Source organism: Balaenoptera ricei, chromosome 2 (assembly GCF_028023285.1).
Source record: "Balaenoptera ricei isolate mBalRic1 chromosome 2, mBalRic1.hap2, whole genome shotgun sequence".
Taxonomy (NCBI): Eukaryota; Metazoa; Chordata; class Mammalia; order Artiodactyla; family Balaenopteridae; genus Balaenoptera; species Balaenoptera ricei.
Window position 1 is genome coordinate 153349498 of NC_082640.1, and position 24291 is coordinate 153373788.

At 33.6% G+C, this 24291-nt stretch overlaps 1 protein-coding gene across 4 annotated transcripts in view; it reads left to right on the forward strand.

Annotated features, from left to right (window-relative positions):
* GPHN (gephyrin) overlaps positions 1 to 24291 on the forward strand; it is a 626292-nt gene that overhangs the window by 398402 nt on the left and 203599 nt on the right. For 2 of the 4 annotated variants that reach the window (XM_059914468.1, XM_059914466.1), the window contains one exon: positions 5407 to 5463. The exons of the other annotated variants lie outside the window; for them this stretch is intronic. In XM_059914468.1, the coding sequence (XP_059770451.1) occupies positions 5407 to 5463 (57 nt within the window). The remainder of the gene's footprint in view (positions 1 to 5406; positions 5464 to 24291) is intronic. 4 annotated transcript variants of the gene reach the window in all.

The following is a 24291-nucleotide window of genomic DNA, read 5'->3' on the forward strand; positions in this document are numbered from 1 at the left end:
AATATGTGGGAAAAAAATGTACCCTCACAGAAATCTGTTAAAAATTTTGTAGTCAAATTGATAACTATTTTTAAATTATAATCATCCGTGCTATAATGAGCAGTGACATGAATATTCCTAGTCACACTAGTAGGAATATAACATTGTATAACCTTGCAAGCAAACTATATATATAAAAAATTTTTTATGTTTTAACCAATCATATTATTTACAGAAATTTTTCAATGGAAGTTATCAAAGAGGACATGAAAGACTTATGTACAAGATTATTTATCACAACATTATTCATATTCATGAAAAATTAGAACCAACCTTAATGTCTATGGTTAAATAACTTGTATAATAATATGTATATATATGAGTTATTTATATAACCTAAAAAATCATATCTTTAAGAATATTTAATGACATAGGAAAATGCTTAAAATAAAATATGTAGTTTAAAAAAGTACTAAACAAAATTGCATAGGGATTAAATTACAGGTTATTTTATAATCTATATTATTTTTTAAACCAGAAAAATATAAGTTTTTGTTGGTTTGTTTTGTTATATAGACAGGATCTGGTAATGATGAGGATGGATGTCTTTTGCCTACTTTTCAGATTTATGGCAAATCTTCATAAAGCCAACTATTTGTTTGTGTTTGTAACTCTGTTTATACCAGAGCATTTTTATATGCAGGCTAAGCCATTCCAAATCTTGCTGGATAGAAAATTATATTTCAATGGAAGTTTGAAAATAAACTTTTTTCTATCTCCTACACAAATAATAAATAATTCTTAAAAACATACTATTTAAAACTTATCTATTTCAAAATGCCTAATAACTTTTTTATACCATACCTGTGATGGGCTTCATTATTTCTTTTTAGACAGATACGAAACTTGGGGAAAAAGAGCATGGATTGAATTATTCTCTGGCTAGTGGGCAGGAAATAACTTGCTTAAAAGTCTAATTTTGTATAGATTGTATTATTTTGGAATCAAAGCTATTATAGAAACTTAGGGATCAAATTTATAAATGTACAATAAAATATAAATAAATATTTGAAATGTTAATAAACCATTAGAAATCGGAGCCTTTAAAATAAAGGATTTCCTAAGTATAAAAATTTTTGTAAGTGGGTGGGGCAGTTGGTAGAGCTGTGACTTGCTACCAAGATTCTAATTTTTGACTTAATTCTTCATTATTCTTTGCAATATTTCCTTGAACTTCTCTATCCTTTTATTGGTTTGCCTTTCTCCAGAAATGCATTAGAGTATTTATTTTTCCCCGACACACTTATAGAATTATTGATTCTCTTACTTTCATTTCTTTCTTTTCTCTTTTTTAGTTTGCCTTAATAAATCACAAATGAAACAGAATTGTTTTACAATGAAGCACCAGTTTTACTGAAAGGACTGAAATATAGTGAATTGAAATATTAACCAGATTCCCCAAAGAATTTCTTTATTTACAAGAGTTTGTTTAAATTTTGAGTTCTCAAGTAAAACTTTTTTAAAAACCTCCTTCTCCAGTCACAACTACCAGAAGCAATCTATAGCTGTACCAATATGTTCTGAGTGATACTGGTTGGAAGAGAAACAATTTCTAAAAAAAAAAGTTTTCTTTCCTGTCATTGATACCCATACTTTAAAAAAGAAACTGGCATAATAAAATAGGATTAAAAATGTCTGTCTCTCAGGGTAGTTCTGAAGGTAAGTTAGATAATTCTAAAAATAAAACAATTCAATCCCTAGGAAAAACAAACAAAATTTTTTTTAATCTATACAATCTTAATCTAAATCAATACAAAATATATCAGGGGAGAAAAAGGGGAAATCTACATTAGTCATTCTATAATGAGAGCCCAAATTTAATGAAGAGAACTGAGAGCCAGAGAATTTAATATAAGCTATGCTTTTTTTATTGATATGTCTCCAAAAAGCTAATGGACCTCTCTAAGACCTGCGTTCTCTCATCAATAAAACAAACACACAAAATATATAACCTTTTCTCACAGTTCTTCACCAAACATCTTGCAGCTAAAGAGATGTGTTAATGCATACATCCAGTGATATGGGTGCCTACCTTAAGTGGCTTCTACAACCCCCAAATTTCTTGAAGTTTCATATTGTATTTCAAAAATCAATATCAAGTTGGATTTCTACTCCAAAATCTTATTTTTGCCTTTAAAAAATATTACACTTACAGCTACTTATTATTGGCAAGAGAGATGAGGGTGAGATGGGGTGATTTTCTGCTTTGTTAATAATGGAAATAATTTTACAGTGAGCTCAGTTTTGGAGAACTGAGCTAAATCAAAGGGAATCAACAATCCGTATTGTGTTAGCATCCAGGCAATTTCTTTTGTTGCGTGATATATCTAAAATTCAAGCTCTTATTAAAAAAAGGTGAATACGAATAGCAGTCATTTCACTACTTTAGTGACCACATCCTGGTAATTAATTCCTGAGGATAGATTACCCAGTAATTAATTCCTGAAGAAATATTCCCAGAATGTTGCAAAACAGGTGGTATAGTGCAATCTTTTCAGACAATTTTTAATGGATATCTTGTTAAATATATTCAGGCTGAGAGGCTGAATAGAAGATTGAAATGATTTTGATCCTCCGATTTATGTCTTAACAATCTCAGTAAAAATATTTATAAAAGGATTTCTTCAGGGTACAAAAATCATTAGTGATGATATTTTTTGTTTTGCAGGTAACATTTCAGTTTTCATATATCATTATTATAAACTAATAATCTCAACCAACCTGTAATCCCTACAATTCTTTACATCCAATTCTCAAGCTTCATTTATATTGCAGTGATTTTATATGTAGTATAAACATTTGCAGTTTAGCCTCTCTTAGTTATTGATACAGAATGTTTATAGCCTCAGAAAAATATGTATAAAATTAGCTAACAATGTGAGGCTTTTATAATTATCATGAAGAGTAAAGTTCATTTTATCCAAATGCTAATCTTTTGTGATTTCTTTTAAATTCTAATCAAAGAAAAATAGTAATCAGGTATCTGGATTAGCTGTGAATTTCTTTTATTTATACTACTCCATCATAATTGATGATTAAGGGTTGACTAGCATAAATGAGAGCATTACGTCTTAAAATCTATCGATTTGACTTTTCTCTACAATTCAAATTTTAGTATATGTGACAAATCTTTTTCATATTCTTTCTGAAGTTTTTCAATATTAGGGATAATTACCTGTATCAGGAGCCACAAAAAATCACATGGCACTTGATTTACAACCACTTGTGGCTTTGATAACCGCATTGGTTTTCTAAAGTCTTCTTCTTACGATAGTTAAGGATTCACAAAATCAGATTTAAATACAGAAAATTGGTGTCAAGCATTGACAGATGAGCTGTCTGCTCCTAAAAATCTTTGTGTAAATTGGTATATAGTCTGTTTTTCATGTTCAGAGTTCAATGGTGATTGTCTTTTCTCTTCTTATATTTCATTCTTTAAGCTTCTGTACTTGCACTTGCATTTGGAATTGAAATGATTTAGGAAAAATTTCATCCATACATTAATGTGGTAACATAAAATTTCTTCCATAAATGAGATAGATAAACAGACACACAGGGACATGTATACATATACATCCTCTTATAAGCATCAGGTTTTTTCCAACCCATTTATTTCCAGGCCTATTAAGGTAATACAGCTTTAAAGTAGAAACCAGGAACGGTGGATGTTGGTCTTAGATTTGTCATTAATGTCCTGTGTAACCTTGAAGAAACTACCTCATGTTGCTGGACTTGATGTAATTTTAAGCTTTCCAGAAATAAAAGATAATGTAGAAAATGGTGTTCACTTGTTACTATGTAACAATGCAGTTTCTAAAAGTTTTCAGAAAGCAGCATGAAACATTAGACTCTATATTTTTTTATAGAAAACTACGTTGTTTATAATCAAGATATTGTGTCAATTTAAAATGGAAAATAGCTTTTGATATAAAGATGTTCTCTGAAATCAAAGAAAATAGCATAAGAAAATGACTAAATAATATGAACTCACTGTCCATCCAGAGGCCCTTTCTTATAGACTGTTTCCATTCTAATTAGTATCCACTGTTTCTAAATTTAAGAACTCTGTTCAACCAAGAAGGGTAAGAATCAGTGATTATCTTTAGGGTACAATATTTAATTAATGTTGAAGAATTAGTAAAAACTATTTATATCAAGTAAAACCAAAAGTTGACACAATTCTTATGGATCAAGATGCTGTTTTTCAAAGTGAAAATCCAATTTTCTCAGTATTATTCCTAAGCAATCTACTTACGCTATCAGAGATATCCTACAAGGGATAAGACAACTATAGCCTGTCTCCAGAAACTATAATTTTGTAGCATGGTCAGATTTCTTATTTTTCCTGAGGACTTTAACACTGGGAATTTGGCATCACATTGATACTTCATCAGTTGTCTCCTAATACAAGCAAGAGAATCACAACTAACTTGAGCTATGCTGGTCTGAATGGAGACCGTCATTCTGCACATGTAGGAATCCATAATGTAAAAGCACTTGGTCTGAAGCTTCCTTCCAATCTCCCCCCTACTCTTTTTTTAGTTTGACTTCCTCTTTAACCAAAATATTATTGTTACAGCTCTATTAAAAAGCAAAGGGATTTCTAGTTTATACCTAACCTAATAAAACACTTTGGGTTTAGAATATCTTCCTTTTCTCATTTACACAATGAGGTGAAACAAATTTTTAAAACAGCAGTTTTACTTTTCTTTTTTTCCTATCTTACCCAAAAGGAAAAAATAACTGAAATAACTGAAAGCTTTGAGGGAATAAATGTATCTAACTTTGGTCTGGCATTAAAATTTTCTGGTTGGGCAGCACAATTGTTTAATTGGGAATCTCAGTGACAGCTGAACAACCTCAATGCTTGGGTTAACAAGCAGAGGAGCTTCACTTTGTCACCTGTCAAGAATGATGCTTGTCAGGACTGATCTTTCCACTTAAGGAACACTCATGTTTCTAGTCATAGCACTGATGTTTTCTGATATTACAATGGAATAGACACTAAAGGAGACAAAGTTTTCTGCATAGGTATATTTGTATTTCTTTGTTTTTCGTAAGCCAAATGCAAATGTAACACTACTCCAGACACTGCTTCATGAGAAGTCCCCAAGATAACCAAAAGTAAGTGCCCATTTCCTCATCTTAGGAATAGTGTCATAACAAAGACTGAATTCTAGTGACCAACCTGTCTGCAGAGCATGTCATATAGCCTCTGGGTTAGTTAACTCCTTGGCTTGGCCTCCTAAGATGTATCTCAAAGAGTCAATTGATGTTTTTGCATGTATTATTTACTAATGTTTAGAAAAATTTTTAAGTTCACTTTTTCTTTATTCTGTCTTTTTTACCCATCTTCCCTCATTGTAGCAAATTAGACGGCCGGATGAAAGCAAAGGAGTTGCTAGTAGAGTTGGATCCCTCAAAGTAAATATGTTTCTAACATTTTTTGGCAAGATTTCGTCTATAGCCTACACTACTTCCTTTTTGGAGGGTGGTGGGAGGAAGGGGGCTTTTTCCATTTTTCACCATCCCATTTTGTTTTATTTTAATATTTTTATTGGCTGTTGGGTCATTTTTGTTTGTTTGTTTCAGCTACACATAGAGCAACCAGCTGAAGGCAAGCTGCCAAATAACTAGCTTTGAGTGGCACCACAAACAAGAGAAAGGGCAACTGCCTCATTACAGGTGCCTGTAATTTGGGGTTCTAGAGTAAACCGTTCCTCTGATTGATGTCACTGACTATGTGTTAAGTTCCCGTTACACAGAGAACTAATATTTATTTTCAGAATTGTTATATCCCCTTTTTACTTTTTTTTGTTAAATGTTATTTTAGTGTCATTACCATTTGTAGTTCATTCCAGAAAATAATTATTATGAGTTAATAACATGTATTTTATATATATATATATATATATATATATATATATATATATATATATATATAAAATCTTAAGAATTAGAGAGAAAAGGAATTTCATATGAAGCTTGCTAGTATAGTGGGCTCACATATAGCTAATAGTAAGCACTCTTAATCCCCTTTGTTTTATTTGTCAAAAGTTAAAAAATGTATATAACAATCAGCAGAAACTGATATATATATATATAATATATATATATATATTATATATATATATATAAATGTTTGCCCATTTGTGTATGTGACCTACTAATACACCACTTAAAGATTTCTGATCTAATGGTCCCATTTGGTAGTTGTTAAATATCCATTTGGTCAATTTATCTTGGGCCCTCGATACTCTAACATTTAATCACAATGAAAGGTAAATAAATTATCACCCTTAAGAGACATAGACATAGCCAATTAATCACTTTTAATGCTGCCACCATAAATGCAAGTTAGAAAATTTGCTGAATTTTAAAAATATGCAGAGAAATCTACCTCAATATTAACCACTTCTTCTATCTCAGTCCCATTTGTCCTTACAGCAATAGTAACTGCTAAATTAATCAAAATGACATAATTCACTGCACTGGGATGTCCCAAAATTCAATAACTACTTTGAGGCTAATATTAAGTCATTTTAAAATTTTACACACCTCCAATTTATTTCCATTTAACAATTTATGGAGCACTAATTTCTGCACTCTTTCCTCTCCTTGCCTCTTCTGCCTTCTTAATTTTACTTTTTTGTTGTTGTTTATTTATCTGTGTGTGCACACACATGAGTGCACATGGATGAGGGTGTGTCTGTATGTTTGTGTCCTTTATTCCAAACAAGCCATCTTCTCTGTTCTCTAACACTGCTATATACTGGGTAGCATTTTTTTGTTGTTGTTATTTCACTAAGAATAATCAGAGGGGATGGGAAGTGTTGATTATATACCTATTTCAGAAGCGAGGCAAGCTAAAATTATTTAGTCAGAAAAATATGACTTTATGTGTCTTGATGATATATCAGTAGCATTCCTCACTGTCTACCTGTGAGGTATCATATTTTAATTTTTTAAGGGAAGATAAATCCATTATTGTTGAGACTATGGATTATGACTCAGATTCAAGTGAAAAGGTGCAGTTTGACATAACTTTTTGGAAATGACTGATAGTGAAATAGAGATAAAATGGCATCCATACTGCAGCACCATCTGTTATAAACTGGATTGTGTGTGCGAGTACGCGTGTGTTTATCTCGAAGTTCAGCTTTTGGATGTGTAGAACTTCAAGTTGTAATTGTATGTTTATTGTTTTTAAGTGTATATACAATATGATTATGTGTATACACATAAATATGTATAAGAACAAAATATACATTTTAGGGTTCAATCAGTTTATTTGAATATGGATGCAGCCTTAAATCAAAAAGAGTGTTTGGGAAAGAAAGGCAAATTTCATAATTTTTAAATGTCTTTATTCCATATTTCTACAAAATAGAAAATTTTAAAGTGAATCTCTAGAGGTTTATAAGGATAGTTAAGGTATTTATTTTCTCTAACACTTTGGGGAGAAAAGAGGCTTTAACTAAAATAAAATATTCTCTTCCTAGTCACGGTTTATTGAGCATGTATTCTTGCGCTATACAAAGATCTTCGACGTTTTGAAATGTTTGCCAAAGGCAGTGAGAAATGTATAACGCTATGATCTTATTTTTAAAAGGAAAAAGGAAAACTGAAAAGAGACCAAGTTGCTTTTTCAATTCATTTTCTGATGTTTACATGTAGCTCCATCGAAAGCTGGAGGAGCTCAGAGATCACCTAGAAGGCAATGTGAAAGGATACTCTCTCAGAGTAAATGTACGATTTCACCTGGTGATTTTTTTTTTTTTTTCCTAAACTTCTGCTGACTGGTAATTCCAAATCTGATTGGTTTGTCCTCTCATCTCCATCTTTTTTACTTTCTGTCTCTTTTCTCCCTATCTCTTTCTTTCTTTTCTAACTGCAGCTTCATGCTCACATTTATGAAAGAAAGATTAAATTAGCATAGAAGACCTTTAAGCCACACTAACATTGCATTTGATTTAATAGCATTCTGGCTCCAATGCAAATTAAAACCTTTTTTTTTTTTTCAAAATCTGTGTTTCTTATACAATTGTATAATTTTCTGACGATCTTTTCATGAGACTTCATTTGGAGCTTTTCCATTTACTGTGTCTTCTGTCCCTGTTGGATGTGTCAGCAGGATTATAAATTATGGGCTGGATCCAAGTGATAGAGCCTTGATGATTCGATTTCATTTGTCAAGGAAAATATTCAGTGTTAGAGTCTCATTATAGGTAATCTGGCAAGTAGATACATCTATTCTGAGTTAATAGACTTCTCTTAACTCAGACTCTTTGGGAATAACTATAAGATATCATTTTTTGTCTAAAAATAAGAAAATTAGGCAGTAGGAATCTTCACTATGAACACTATTATGTAACATCTTACAAATACTTGAGATAATGGCTAATATAATATACCCAGGACAACAATGAAGGAGAACAATACCTTATAGCCACTCAATACTGTACATACGTCATATAGGCATACTAACAATAGTATTTTTTGTGACTGATAGTTCAGACTCAGAATGCTTGATCCTACTCCTGAATATATCTTTTCAAGATAAATGGAATTAAAATCTCTAAAATGGTACATGGTATAAATATGGTAGAAGAAAAGCTAAAATATTACAGTAAATAATTTCTCGCTCTATTTAACCTTGACCTCGTATTTCTGAGGCTTTAAAAAAAAGTTCCTATGAAACTTAGCCCTGATTTACTTCTCCCAAGATTATTGTCATACATTTAATTCATATTGCTATAATAATTTTGTTATGAAGGATAGAATAAAAAATAATAGTGCTATGATAATTCTCTGGTTTCTCAGCTTTGTTTTTAATTATATACTATGTGTATTTTGTATATCTCTTCATTAAATTTCTGTTTACTAAAGTTCAAAGTTTTTTATTAATATCAGTCATTAAATTCTGATAGCTAAACAGAAAAGGAAATTAATACATGTCTCATTTTTCTACTTCTTTCTTTTGAGCCAGTCCTTCTTTTCAGTCATATTCTTAGAGAATTTGAAAAATTACCCACAATCATCCCCAGAATCTATCCCACTGTTTTAAAAAAAATAAAAAAGATTAGTATGAATTTTATAATTAAATCAGTCTAGATATATCTGGATATCATTCTAGAAACTCCTAAAAAGATTCTGATAATGTATGTTTTTAGTGCCATACTCTTCCCTAACCAGTCATAAAAAATGATATTATTTTTCTTTCAGTGAAACCAAGACCAGAAAGTTGAGACTTGCTAAGGTCTATATGGTAGGGAGTTTGTGTTAGATTAGGGTTAAATTGAAATCTCTGTGCTTTGGAAATTGGTTTTCTCATGCCACTCTTCAATTTCTTTTTTTCAATACCTGTACTGCATGATGGAGTACATAATAACTAGTCTCAGTGTCTTCATCTTTTGTTTCATTTCACTGGGTCACACTTTGTTCTGATTACCTTTCTTCTAAAAAGATTGAATATAAGGTGTATCCTTCTAAGATTCCTGTTAACTAGAAAAGTATGGAAAAACAAAAAATATATTGTCAAAAGGCAAATAATAGTATTTTCTCTACAGAGTTCAGCTAGGAAAAGACACAAATCAAAATCTTAGCTGAATGTTCCGTGTCTCTCCTTCGCTTTAATTCTTATTGCCCCAGAATGCCTTAAAATATGCCTTGTATATTAAAAAATTGTTGCTTAGAAGCAGAATAAAGTTATTCTAAGTACCATACGCTATATAAACAGATTTCGTTTCTAAAATGAGATAAATTGGCATATAGTGACCATTCCATTTTGTGAAAATTTATTGTAGGTGTCCACACAGAAGAGCAAGTATATGAATGCCTTTTAATTCATTGAACATCGCTAAATATTTCAATAAGATGAAAGGTTCAGAACCATGTTGCCACTTAAATATCTTATTTAATAGTTGAAGAAGGTGAGACATCATTCAGAAGTTTGGGATAAGGATTTAATTAAATTATTCATGTTTCAATTGGTATCATCTATATGATATATTATTTTTTAGAGGAAAGAACCCTGCATTTTTATTTATTACTTATAATCAATGATATAAAGTAGACTATTGTATTAAGAGGTAATTTTTAGAACAGTATTAAATTTTATTTATTTCTCATATGAAAACATACTTTTTAATTTTACATGGACTCTTCTATAGCAAAAAGTAGGATGCATTTGATTCTTGAATTCTAAGTTAAGAATGTATCATCTGTTTCTGTACTTTATACAAAACTGAAGTATTCTGAACCCTAAATGAGTTTTTAGTAATTTTAATAATAATAAAATTATCATCTTGTACCTAAACAGAGTTTGCCTAATTTAACTACTGCAAAAATAACTACAAATCCTTAGATTGATAATGTGTTGAGAATAATGACTGAAGAATGAAACCACATAAAGGAAAAAATTAATTTTCCATGTAATCTAATGCATGAATCTAGTAGGAAGTATATAAATCAGAGAAAGACAAATACTGTATGATATCACTTATATGTGGAATCTAAAAAATACAACAAACTAGTGAATACAACAAAAAAGAAGCCAACTCACAGATATAGAGAACAAACTAATGGTTACAAGTGGGGAAAGGGAAGGGGAAGGGGCAACTTAGGGGTCAGGGATTAAAAGGTACAAACTATCACATATAAAGCTACAAGGATATATTGTACAACACAGGGAATATAGTCAATAGTTTATAATAACTGTAAATGGAGTGTAACCTTTAAAATTATGGCTCACTATACTGTACACATATACTTACATAGTATTGTACATCAACTATACTTCAATTAAAAAGTAATTAATTAATTAAAAAGTAATGCAAAAAAAAAAAAAAGTAGGGCTTCCCTGGTGGCGCAGTGGTTGAGAATCTGCCTGCCAATGCAGGGGACACAGGTTCGAGCCCTGGTCTGGGAAGATCCCACATGCCGCTGAGCAACTGGGCCCGTGAGCCACAATTACTGAGCCTGCGCGTCTGGAGCCTGTGCTCCGCAACAAAAGAGGCCGCGATAATGAGAGGCCCGCGCACCGTGATGAAGAGTGGCCCCCGCTTGCCACAACTGGAGAAAGCCCTCCCACAGAAACGAAGACCCAACACAGCCATAAATAAATAAATTAATAAAAAAAAAGAAAGTAAAACACAACTAAATTAAAAAAAAAAAAAAAAAAAAAAAAAAAAAAAAAGTAATGCAGACAGATGATAATTGGAAAACATAAGATAATGCAAATGAATTCCTTTAAGTAATGTACATCAAGGTAAATTTATAAAATTGAAGTTAATTCATTAAAGAGCAATAGGGCCCTGGGAAGCTTGAATGTTAAAACATTCAGGAAAAAAGTAGATAAGTACTCATGAAATAAAGACAAAAAGAAAAGAAAGGAGAGGAATAAAAATACCTCAAAGCCACAAATTTTGTATTTTCCCTCAGTCTATGTAATATGATGATACATTTCCATTCAGCTACAAATATATACAGGTAGGTTTGGGGTAATCAAATATGTTAATTTTTTAAAGGCTTTAATAAACAGTAAAATGGAAGGTGACTTATGAAGACAGATTATTGGCACATAAGTGAACTAAGAAGAAAGGTGATGAAGTAGAAGGAATATGATAATTATATGTACCTGCTATGCTAACACAAAAAAAGGGATGGTATTATCTGAAGTGGAAAAAGTTAAGGGAGGAGTTATCACTTGACTATATTTTTATTAAGTTTAAGAAAAATGTTTGAATCAAGCCAGAAACTAATATCTTTTGAAGTGTAGTTTTAAAATGTTTAATAATTTCCTGAGTGCCAAAATAAGATGAGTATGAAATAGGGTAATACAAATAATGAATTAGATGGTTGTGATTTTATGTCTTTCAAGATCAGTGTCTTCATTCCAGCTTTAGTTCTAAACTAACTCATCTTATATTGTTGATGAATTGTCTTTGGGTTTTTTGCACTTTTTTATTCATTAAGTTAATGCTGTAACTCAGGGGTCAGCAAACTACAGCCCTTGGGCTAAATCCTGTTTCTCTTTTGTGGGCCCATGAGCTAGGAATGATTTTTGCAGTTTTAAATGATGGAGGGGAAATCAAAAGAATATCATTTTGTGACATGTGGAATATTATATGAAATTCAAATTTCAGTGTCCCAAAAATAAAGCTTTATTGAAACACAGCCACACTCTTTCATTTGCATATAATCTGTGGTTGCTTTTGCAGTACAACAGCAGTTGAATAGTTATAGCAAAGACCATATGGCACATAAAGCCTAAAATATTTACTATCTGACTGTTTACAGAAAAAGTTTGCTGACACCTGCTAAAACTGGTTAGTGTGTCAAGACGACATTGAAAAAGAAATTATTATAATAGAGATTGTGTGAAATTATCATCATTTTACAAACTGAGAAAAGGAGAGCTGGTTATTTTTTCTGAGGATGGTGTCAGATCATTCTGCATGGAAGCATGCGCTTAAAAAAGTTGATCCTCTGGGCTTCCCTGGTGGCGCAGTGGTTGGGAGTCCGCCTGCCAATGCAGGGGACACGGGTTCGTGCCCCGGTCCGCGAAGATCCCACATGCCGCGGAGCGGCTAGGCCCGTGAGCCACAACTACTGAGCCTGCGCGTCTGGAGCCTGTGCTCCGCAACGGGAGAGGCCGCGATAGTGAGAGGCCCGCGCACCGCGATGAAGAGTGGCCCCCGCTCGCCTCAACTGGAGAAAGCCCTTGCACAGAAACGAAGACCCAACACAGCCAAAAATAAATAAATAAATAAATTTATAAAAAAAAAAAAAAAGTTGATCCCCTGAAATTTTCTACCTTTATGTTTTTTTTTTTTAATTAATTTATTTATTTATTTATCCTTGGCTGTGTTGGGTCTTCGTTTCTGTGCGAGGGCTTTCTCCAGTTGCGGCGAGCGGGGGCCACTCTTCATCGCGGTGCGCGGGCCTCTCACTGTCGCGGCCTCTCTTGTTGCGGAGCACAGGCTCCAGATGCGCAGGCTCAGTAGTTGTGGCTCACGGGCGCAGTTGCTCCACGGCATGTGGGATCTTCCCAGACCAGGGCTCGAACCCGTGTCCCCTGCATTGGCAGGCAGTTTCTCAACCACTGCGCCACCAGGGAAGCCCTACCTTTATGTTTTTATTCTTCCTTTTTACACTGTTTATTCTGTGCTCTTCACATGCCAAGCACACATACATGCACACAAGGTAAACTCACTATGGAATTACGTTAAACCCTTCAAATATAGAGCTATCATATGGATAAAGTATAGATTATAAATTCCTCTTCTTTGGGGAGCCCCTTACAGAGATTTAAAGATAATTTCCATTCTTGCTCTTTAAACTTTTTTAAAATGTGTTTTTAGAGTATTTTTGCTGTACACATTGTATTTTTCTGTTTATTACTTCCTTGCCTCTTAATAAAGATATTTCCCCTGAAAACCACGATCAACTTTTGATTTCTGCTAAATTTCCTGCTTGACCTCACCTAAAATCATACCTTCTATAGGAAATTTCATACAACTAAGAAAGACACCCTGAAGTGATCAAGTAATACATCATATCTTAATATAGCACTTAAAAATCTGAAAGTGTCTACATTGAATCAGCCTACTTTGATTGAGGTGAGGAAGAACTACTGGAACATTAGTCCTTAGATGAATAATCTTTTGGTAGCTTTTAAATGAGTAAACATCAATTTGTTTATGTACTCTACTTTCTTTAAGCAAATTTCAGTGTTTTTTGGTTCTTGTATGTAGAACATTGTTTGAGCCTCCTGAGTCTTCCTTGTTTGACATTTTGGCATTTACTCATATTAATAATATGTGTTTATTTACTATTTAATTTATAACATGTAACATCCTGAGTATCTTGGTAGATAGTGTTTTGTAATATGACCAGATTACAGTAATGGTGAAGATTACAGTAAATAAATTTTAAGAATATCTCTTTGGAAAACAGGCTAATTTTGCTATCTTTCACTTTATAGAATTCACTTAACATGTAAAGTTAATTAATGCAATTCTGAAGTTTCAGTTCTACTGAAAAATAACAAAAATCTTTCTTCTGCTTTGAACCATCTATTACTTATAAAATCACCTGCAGTAGCATAAGACATCATTTGGAGTGGAAGTGACACATCTGTGAGGTGTTTAATGCTTACGGTGGAATTGCCTTCTCAGAATTGACATTAAGACAATAGAGTACTAGTAAAAGATCTCCTTGACAAGTAAATTTCCCTAGTAATTGAAAATGGAGAAGTGAGGGGAAAAAAAAGACAAGACTCAAACTATTTTGAAAGATAAAGTTTTTCAGTTTTATGGGTATAGTTACAGTAACAGAACAAACATGCAGAGGAAGGCTTTCTTAGAACTAGTATCCTGCTAAAGAAAATCAGATATGTATGTGGTTGAAAGAAAGATTTAATTTCTTAATATGTATAGAATTGATCATATTTTAGAAACTACCTCATAGTAAATCATTAAGTGGCAGTGATACATTTTATCACAAATCTTTGTGATGGTAAGTGTAAAACCTTCTGAATATTATTTCACACAATTCAGTTTTTGAGGATAAAAGAAAAAGATTTTGTATATTCACTTATTCAGTAAGCCATTATTGAGTGCCTACTATATTCCGCTCTGCTGGGTGCTGGAAATACACTTAAAGAACAGATCAGATAATAAGGACATTACTGATTTCTCCACTGTGCCATCTTCTTCTTTACCTTATTTCCCTACCCTAACTTTGTATTTTGGAACTTCCTGAAGAATTTGTAACTAGAAAATGCATGCTTGAGTATTTAGCTCACATGGCATTCTGACAACATAATGAAAGAAGAGGCCACAAAGTTGAATGTGGCAGTGTGACAACCTAGAAAGTAAGAACAGGCCAGGAAATTATCAAGTGAAAGTCATGAAGATTAAACATGGTTTTAAGTATAAAATAGTTATCACAAAAAAATCAATGAAACATTCTGATAAAAGACAGGTCTGGAGAAGAGTTTTGTGGTTAAGTTTTTTTAATATCTTTTTGGTGTTGCTACTGGCTTATTTGTTTAGTTAGATTCAGTAATACTGAATGGATTCAGTAATGAGAATGGAATAGTAGGAACAGGAAATTAGAATCAGAATACTGATCTGGCTTTGGTGCCCTCTTTAAACAGTAATATGAAAATGTACAATAGAGTCATTCTATAAATAATCTCACATGTAGTTTGCTAGTGTTAAGACAGTGAGATCAGTGTGGTACCATAGGAAAAAGTGACCAGTGTTCCACTTTCCTGTTAACCTTAAATGAGCATCTTCTGAGCAAGATCATACCAGATTCTGATCTGGGGAGCCATCTCCATCATGGATTTTTTTTTTAAGCCAGGTATTTTTTTATCACACAGTTCTCCTCAAATAGTATGAACCTTGAGATTTCAAGCTCAAGTGTCTGTTTATAAGGCTGTTTTATTATCTGGCAAATGTGTTGGTGATGGAGCCTTCTAAACTTCTGAGACCCTTACTGTGCTATCATTTCCTCTTTAACAGTGTTTTCTTTTCCCCACTGCAAAACCAGGCTCGGCTTCCCTCGTGCTCATCTACCTATAGTGTATCTGAGGTATACTTTGCACGTGTTTTCTTACATGGTCAACAACATGCTCGCCCTCACCATTTTTCTTATTTTATTTTCCTTTTGCCTTAATTTATTTTGCCTTGCACTTTGCACTTGGCTGAAAGAGATGAAGGTACCAAAGGGGAAAAGTTAGCTGTTTTATGGGGAAATTTCTATATTTTCATACAGCACTTTTCTGAGTAACTTTTTTTTGGCAGTCACTGTATCACATTGAAATGGTTAAAGCCCAAACAGCCAACTTAATTGTGGCCACCACCTTAATTCCATAAAGATTCCTTTGAACTGGGTAATTTGTTGTTAAACTCATGCTGGCTAACAACAAAGATTCCAGTTTGCAGAGCTGTATAGGTCTGTCTCTGGTAGCTGAAGATTTACATTAAATTAGTAACAATCCTGTCCCATTAACCATAGACAGAGGAAAGCCTCCAAATTGATTATTAAATGAAAATTTAATATGATTCCCCTATTTTTACGTAAAATAGAAGATTCACTCCCTTTTAAAGAACTGATTAGGTTACTCAGGAAAATAGTTTCCTTGATACTTGTATAAGGTTCTTAAATTAAAATCTAGAAAAGCTTACCACTCATGAGATTCATGTTCTTTTAACAGAATACTTTACATCAACTTTGGCCTATGTTATTTGCCTTTTCAGGGGTTTAATTTCTTATTCTTACTGTGTTAAACCATAGCATAAGTGGGTTTTCTGGTTGTGTAAACCAGAGTCCCTGAAATATCACTAACAGTCTCTGAATATCCTTTAAGTCTACTATTCAAAGCAGGGGCACTATTGAATAGCTAAGAGAAAAGAGTGTATGTACCTCAAAATATGACTAGTAAATAACAGGACTTTAATAGCCTGTGAATTTTAAGATCTTAATTTTTTACTTTACAGACATATTTCTACACATATTTACTTTGTGCAGGCTACTTTAGCTACTATATGCAGGCCAGTATTGTCAGCTTAATTCTGATCACAGAAATATTATCTCTGAATTTCATGGAGAAAACAGAAAGATGGCACTGTCTAAAATACCAGGTAAATGTATGCAGAACCACAGGCAGAATATCATCTTTTGACTTTAAAACTTTATAAAAAGCCTTGAAAGGAATAGCATTGCTAAACCTGTAGCTTCACAAAGTTGAACTTATTGAGTCAATAGAATTAAAGCCATCTTCTTTAATTTTTTCCTTTGCAAGTTGCAGCTGTTACAAATTTTTTTTTCCTCTTAAAACTGATTTTGTGGAGAATTGATTTCTTCTTGAAATGTGTGTTTGTAGGGAGAAACGAAGTAATGAAAGGCAAATGAATTACTTGTGATATTAGCAAAGACTTTTGAAAGAGAAGATTGGTACCATCTCATCACTGCATTTTCCACAGGTCTTTTCTTAATACCCCAGGATTATGATTCCCAGTGTAAAAAATATATAACCCATTTCTTTCTGCCATTTCATCCAGGCATTTCTCCATTTCCCATGAGAGTGTTTAAGAAGTTTACCATTGGCATCATCTCCAATCATAACCTACAGCATCCATCAGGGTATTACTTTCTCTGTGACAGCATGTTTGCAGGAGGGCTCTCAGGTTAGAATGTGGAACTGGTTTCTGGGGAGTCGGGATTGTGTATGCTGTGGCCTTTTCTCCATAGCACTCAGCTCTTAAATGAACTCTGGCTTCACCTGGGTTTGTTTCTTTCATTGTGACACATGAGCTTTATTTACTTGTCATGAAGTGTGTTTCTCCTTTTGTCATCTGTGGTAGGGTTTCTATATTTTATACTCAGTGCCACATTTCTGTGGACTCCATAGGTGGTGTTTATGTTTAATTTATGAAGCTGTAATGACCAATACAGTGAAGAACTCCTTAGGGAATCTAACATTCATGATGTCCTCTTTACAGAAATAACCTTGCATAATTGTTTCCTGTTTCATTTTAAATTGGTAAATGATTGTTTCACAAAATTTAGACTATAAGCCTTAACACTTAGAATTTCAAGGAATGTTCTCATGTTTCTATTTTTCATATGGAAGCCTCTTGTTGTTATTTATTTTATAGCATCACTATGGAAGTAGCCAAACCTTTCATGTTTGGCTTCTCTTCTTTCCCTCACATTTACATCATCTTCATTTATCTCCACTGCTGAAGAAATAAATTCTCCAATCCCTGATGTAGCACATTGATTTTACCAATTTCATGTCACTATCTTCTGTGATGAGACCAAAATAATAAGCCTTGTTCAAAAATTAATCTATCCATGAGATGTACAAAAACAAGATCATTTCTAACCTTACCTGGCTCAGCAAATGTTACTCCATGTAGTTGACAGCCCCTTTGTAAAAAACACAATTCTCTTACTATGTGACAAGCTCTATGTTTGACATCTTATTTATCTTATCTCAGTCTTCACTACAGCTCTGTTTGAAGAAGATATTATTGTCATCCTCATTTTGCAGATGAGGAAACTGAAGCTCAAAGAGGTTAGATACCTTGCCCAAAGTCGTAAAATCTGCCAAGTGAGTAGCAGAAAATTGTTTTGTCTTAAAAACCATGCTTTTCACTTTTCAGGAGTTATTAAAAGTCGTCAGCTCTCTGAATGGCATGCGGTAGTCTTGTATTTTCACAGTATGTATTTACCTGGTTCAGGTTGATTATATAGTTTTGGATTTTATCTTATGAAAGGATACAGGTATTTCTATAAGATATGAAACTTTAATTCAAGGAAATATTAGAAAGACATTCCTTTGTGTAATTTATTATTCTTATTTTTCTCATATTTAGTCATTTAATAAATATTTATTGATCACCTACCATGCCTTACTTAAATATAATCTTCTAGCTATTTCTTGATCTTTGGAATTGGCTTCACATTTAGAATGTGTGAAATATTATGAATGTAATGAGATCAGTGGCTCAGGTTGTACACTATTCATCCCTTCAAGCCAAGTTTAAAAAAAGCTGGGGGTTGGGGGAACAGGGGAACTCACCTTCCAGATCTCTAACTAATCTTCAACTTTGTTCCAACAGTGTTCATTTTTTAAAATCCTTTGAAAAACTTGCTTCAGAATTCCCTTAGCTTAAACCAAAGCCAGAAATAGTACTATCTCTTGGTAGAAAGTGTTCTTTCTGACTTATTTGAAAAGCTGGAGTATATACTAGATATGTCTTTTATGATTTGTAACAGTATCTAAACCAAAAAAAAAAAAAAATTAATAAACATTGAACCTTTTGAAATCTTGTTTTTAATGTCTTAGATTTCCCAGTAGCAAGATTGATTTAGATAATTTGAGATTTTGAAGCTAAATTCATTTTTCCTGTTGAGTGGACAGAGACTGAAACTTTATTATATTTTTACTTAATGCTTAAGAACCTTTAGGGGACTTCCCTGGAGGTCCGTACTTCCACTGCAGGGGGCACTGGTTCCATCCCTGGTTGGGGAACTAAGATCCCAAACACAGTGCGGCCAAAAAACAAAAAAAGAACTTTTAGCTACCTAAAGAAAAGGAGGCATTTTTAAGTTGTAACATGCAAAGCAGTTGCCATTTGAACTCTTAACCCACTATTAGCACACCAATTCTAATCTAAACAAACCTTAATTGACTGACAATTTGGAGCTTATACAAATGGAAGTTTTAGTTGAATTGCAGATAGGAGATTCAAGGAAGGAAGGAAAGGAATAAAACTTGACTTTAAGCACTGTAGCATTTCCTGTTTCAAAAGGAAAAATGGGGCCAATTTTTAGAACCAACAGGGCCACAAAATGTTTAAGCTGGAGGAAACTGTAATAAAATATTCATAAAATGAATATTCTGTACTGTGAGATAATCACATAAGATTTTCTACTTTATAAAATCTCACTTAGAAAATCTTTATTGGCTTCTTATTTATTTCAATATAGTTGTCTGTGATGTTCCACGTTCCTTTCATTCTTATCTGAATTATTTTCATGCTGTTTCTATATAATAGTTGGAAATTTGGATATAGTGTAAAGAGATCTGTTAGAAATGTATCTTTTGAAAGCACTGCAACTACTCTACCAAAGTTTCTTAACTCATACCTCTTTTTGGAATCTTTAAAAATGAATTGGAGTATATAAATTGTTTGGGTCAAAGTAAGAAAATTAAGTACATATTTCTCTCTGACATCCAAATAAGTGACCAGCCATAAAGATAGTGGGAAAGCACATGACTTTCTCTTTGACAGGGATATTTGATACATATAATCAAAACATTCTTGAAAAAGAATTGAAAAGAATTGGTTGATAATTTTTGACAAAAGACAATGGGTACTTCTTTCTACTTGGCCATATATTCTTAAATTTCCATTATAAAAAAGATTTTTGAAACACATTATTGTAATTGACACTAATGAATTTCTGCTTATCCTCATATATTGCCTCATATACTCAGGTCATTTGAAATACAAAAGAGGGTCATCAATGGAAGTAAGACATGAGAATTCTAAAGTTTAAGATGAGGAAATATTAATGCTGTTAATATGAGCAGGCGAGTTCCCCTGCTCACCATCCCCCCCAGCTTTTCTTAACTTGGCTTGAAGGGATGAACAATAGTGTACAACCTGAGCCATTGATCTCATTACATTCATAATATTTTACACATTCTAAATGTGAAGCCAATTCCAAAGATCAAGAAATAGCTAGATCAAGAAATATTAATGCATAGATAACAAGTTTAGGAAGTTTTTGAGGTAAGTGTCTTAAAACTAAAATATAAACTATATATATCTCTCTTTGAGAGAGAGAGAAGATAGAGATATATTGTCTTGGTCCAAACGCAGGTTGGAAAAGAATTTCCAGGCACAAGGCAGAATGTAAAGAAGGCAGAATTTATTAGAGGGAAGGGTTGCTGCCAGAACAGCGGGGCCTACTTCCTAGTAGTCTGGGAGAGTTGAGCCCGAACATGCGCTATTGATCAGTTTTTATAGCCAGAAAACAAAAGAATGGTCCGAGGTGAAAATTTCATTTACTGATTGTTCGAGGCACATATACCTTCCTTCTATAGGGTAGGAGTGGGAGAGGCCAGACTCCTTTCCTTATTTGGGACAGGTCCCGTTGCCCAGATGGGCGTTGCCCAGGTGGGCTCAGGAATTTCGTAACCATCGCAACATGGTGAGGAGGGTGATTAAGAGTCCAGTAGGGGGTGTAACGCTGAAACGTTTTCAGGCAGGGTGTCCTTTGTCCTTGAAGCATCATTGTCCTTGGAGCACCACATATATCTAGATAGATAGATAGATAGATAGATAGATAGATAGATAGATAGATACATAGGTAGATTGGTAAAAATCTCTTCTCCTTATGTGGAAATCCAGCTTTATACAAATAGATTAGCTTATTGTCATGATGTTATCATTTTTCCTGTGCCATAGAGAATTTACAAATACAATAGATTAATTAGAGATATGGATAGTTAGAGCCCAAATAAATGTTGGCTTGTTAGAATATACACTAAAGTGACATAGCTCACTTGCATTCATACTTATATTTCCAGCTGTTGTTCAATTGTGCTTCTAAACCGTATTACCCTATATTGCTTTTCCTTTTCCCTATTTGACTGTTTTTCTACTATTCCTTACATGTTGATGATCAACTTGATTCATTCCCAGATTCTCTTGATTTCATTTCTCACTATATATCTACACTGTCCAAAACAGTAACCAGCAGCTCCATGTGACTTTTAAATTTAAATTCATTAAAATTAAATAAAATTTTAAATTTACTTTCTCAATTGCAACAGCCACATTTGAAGTGCTCAGTAGTCACATGTGGCTATTGGCTACCATATTTAAAAGTATAGATGTAAAACATTTTCATTATCACAAAAAGTTCTATTGGACAATGATGCTCTGTATACTTCTGGGTTATCTCATAATCAACCATTGTTATTATTATGATCACCACCATCCATCATCATTATTATTCTACTTACGGTATAGCGCTTACTTTGGTCAGGGATCATTCTAGGAGCTCCACATATATTAACATTACATCACTATATAGTAACTACCTTGGCATCAACTCCTATTTACAGCCCACATCTCTCTCCAGAGTTATAAGCACCTTGTACATAACTCAACCCCCAAATTTGTACCTTCATATGACACTAGCCAATCACGCAGACTAGAAACCTGGGAGTTATATCCCTTCTAACCAATCAGACCTGAGTCTTAAAGATTCTGCCTCTTTTGTATCTCTAGAATCTATGCCCTTCTCTCCAGAACCTCTTTCAATTATTTAGTTGGATTTTTCATCTGGATTACTAGATTAATATCCAGACTAGTTCCTCTACCCTCATCATTTATTCCATAAATATCTCTAATCCATCTTCACATGCTTACCAGAATGAACTTTTTAAAATGTTAATGTAATCATTGTCATTCCATTATTTAAAATCTTTTCAGTGGCTCTCCACAACCCTTAGGAATTGGTGGTCCCTACCTACATCATCAACTACTCCTCTTACCACTCCCTATCATGGTTAAAACTAGCTTCAGCCATGCTTTTTGCCATTTCCCAGTTGCCAGGATCCCTCACATCTGTGAATTGCGCTAGCCTTTTTCTCTGACTTTCCCATCTTTTCTTCACCCAAATTATAATTGTCCCTTAAAACTGTGCTCATATATCTCAGCTCCAGGAAACCTTTCCTGATAACCTTCCCCCATCCCCTACCCCCATCTGAGTTAGGAGCATCTCTTACATATCCCCATAGCAGTTTGTACTAACTTCTATTATACTACTTATCATGGTGTATTGTAATCGTATGTTTTACTTGTCTTTCTGTAATGTATTGTGAACTTCTGGAGACCAGAGGCTGCTTTCTTTTTAACCTGTAATTCACAGGCCAGATTAGTGTGGGGCAAACAGCAGATAGCAAGTGTAGGTTGAATGAATGACATTAATTATGCCTTAATTGCTATATCTATAATAATATTCACTTTGTTATTAGACTATGAAACTTGGTTGGGTAAAGACATTGATTTAGCTTCTTTACCCCATCTAGCACACAGTAACCATTTAATAAACACACATTACCCAAATCATGAGTTACAGCCCAGTCTCAAATATCCCATTATATATGTATCAAATGTCCTTAAGATTTGTATGCATTTTTCTAATCCCTGAAGCATATATTAATCTAGGTCAGTGCTTCTAAAACATTTTAATTCTACACTGCCTGACTGTTCCTACAGTCTACTCTAATATTGCATTTTTAAATAAATAACAGGGGTAGCTGGCCCAATTTTTCTTCATTGTGGGCTCAAACAATATCAAACAGTCATCCCAGTCTCTACAACTTTAATTCCTTGTTGACCTTGGATGTAACAGGAGGGAAGAGTCTCAAACAGTAGAATTGACTTTCTTGCCCTATTATTGAAACTTGAAGTTTACATAGAGCAATGCAGCTTTGTTCTCTGTGACCCCAATCAGTCTCCTTGACATCCTGTTTGAAAAACACTGGGAACTAAAAGTCTATGAAAAATCACACTCTCGTAAATTCATATGGGAATCAGAATTGGTACACAAGCAAAAAAATAATATTAGAAAGCTGAGGTTTATTGTTAAGTCAATAAGTATTTCTTAGTTAGCTTTCAACAAAATTGTAGTCAGAATCTAATGTTATTGATTGATAAGTAAGTTGTATATAGGCCTCTGATTAAAGCTTCTTCATCTATTACCAAGACACAGAGGGAGTACTGGTAGGCAATTTAAGTCAAAAGAAGGCTCAAAATATAAATTTCCAGTGGCTTTTGTACTCTGTAACCAATAGTGAGGGAAATTGACATCAAAGTGATTTTTACTCCCCATTGGGCTCGTGCCCATCATTCTTTTCCTTTATATGCCCTTATGCACCACAGGCCAACATTGTGTCTCCATTTTTCTTTTTCTTTCTTAACCCAATTGTCACTTCTGTATAGGTGGTAATACCAATGCATGCTTGCACAGCTTCCTGTAAATTACAGAGGTTTAATGAATTCTGAGCAGTTCATGACCATACCCTGATGTGGTTCATACCCATAGATTTACAGACAGGTTTGGTTTACCACCAGTCCTGTTCTAATTCTTTTTTTTTTTTTTTTAATTTATTTATTTATTTTTGGCTGTGTTGGGTCTTCGTTTCTGTGCGAGGGCTTTCTCCAGTTGCGGAGAGCGGGGGCCACTCTTCATCGCGGTGCGCGGGCCTCTCACTGTCGCGGCCTCTCCCTTTGCGGAGCACAGGCTCTAGATGCGCAGGCTCAGTAGTTGTGGCTCACGGGCTTAGTTGCTCTGCGGCATGTGGGATCTTCCCAGACCAGGGCTCAAACCCATGTCCCCTGCACTGGCAGGTGGATTCTTAACCACTGCGCCACCAGGGAAACCCCTGTTCTAATTCTTAAAGATTCAGATAAATATCTTCTTGACTACTAGCAATGTAAATTTTCTTTTACTTGTTTACAAAAATATGCATTTGGATACAATGGAATATATAGCCTGGACTTCAGCAAATAGAATGATCAGTTTTCTCTAGTCACCTTATTTTTCCACTTTGAAAAGCACTTCCTTTCTTAGCCAGAGTTCCTCATCTAAACCACAGTACAAGAAGTGACTTGTGTGGCTATTTTCTAAAGCTCCTGTGAAGATGGT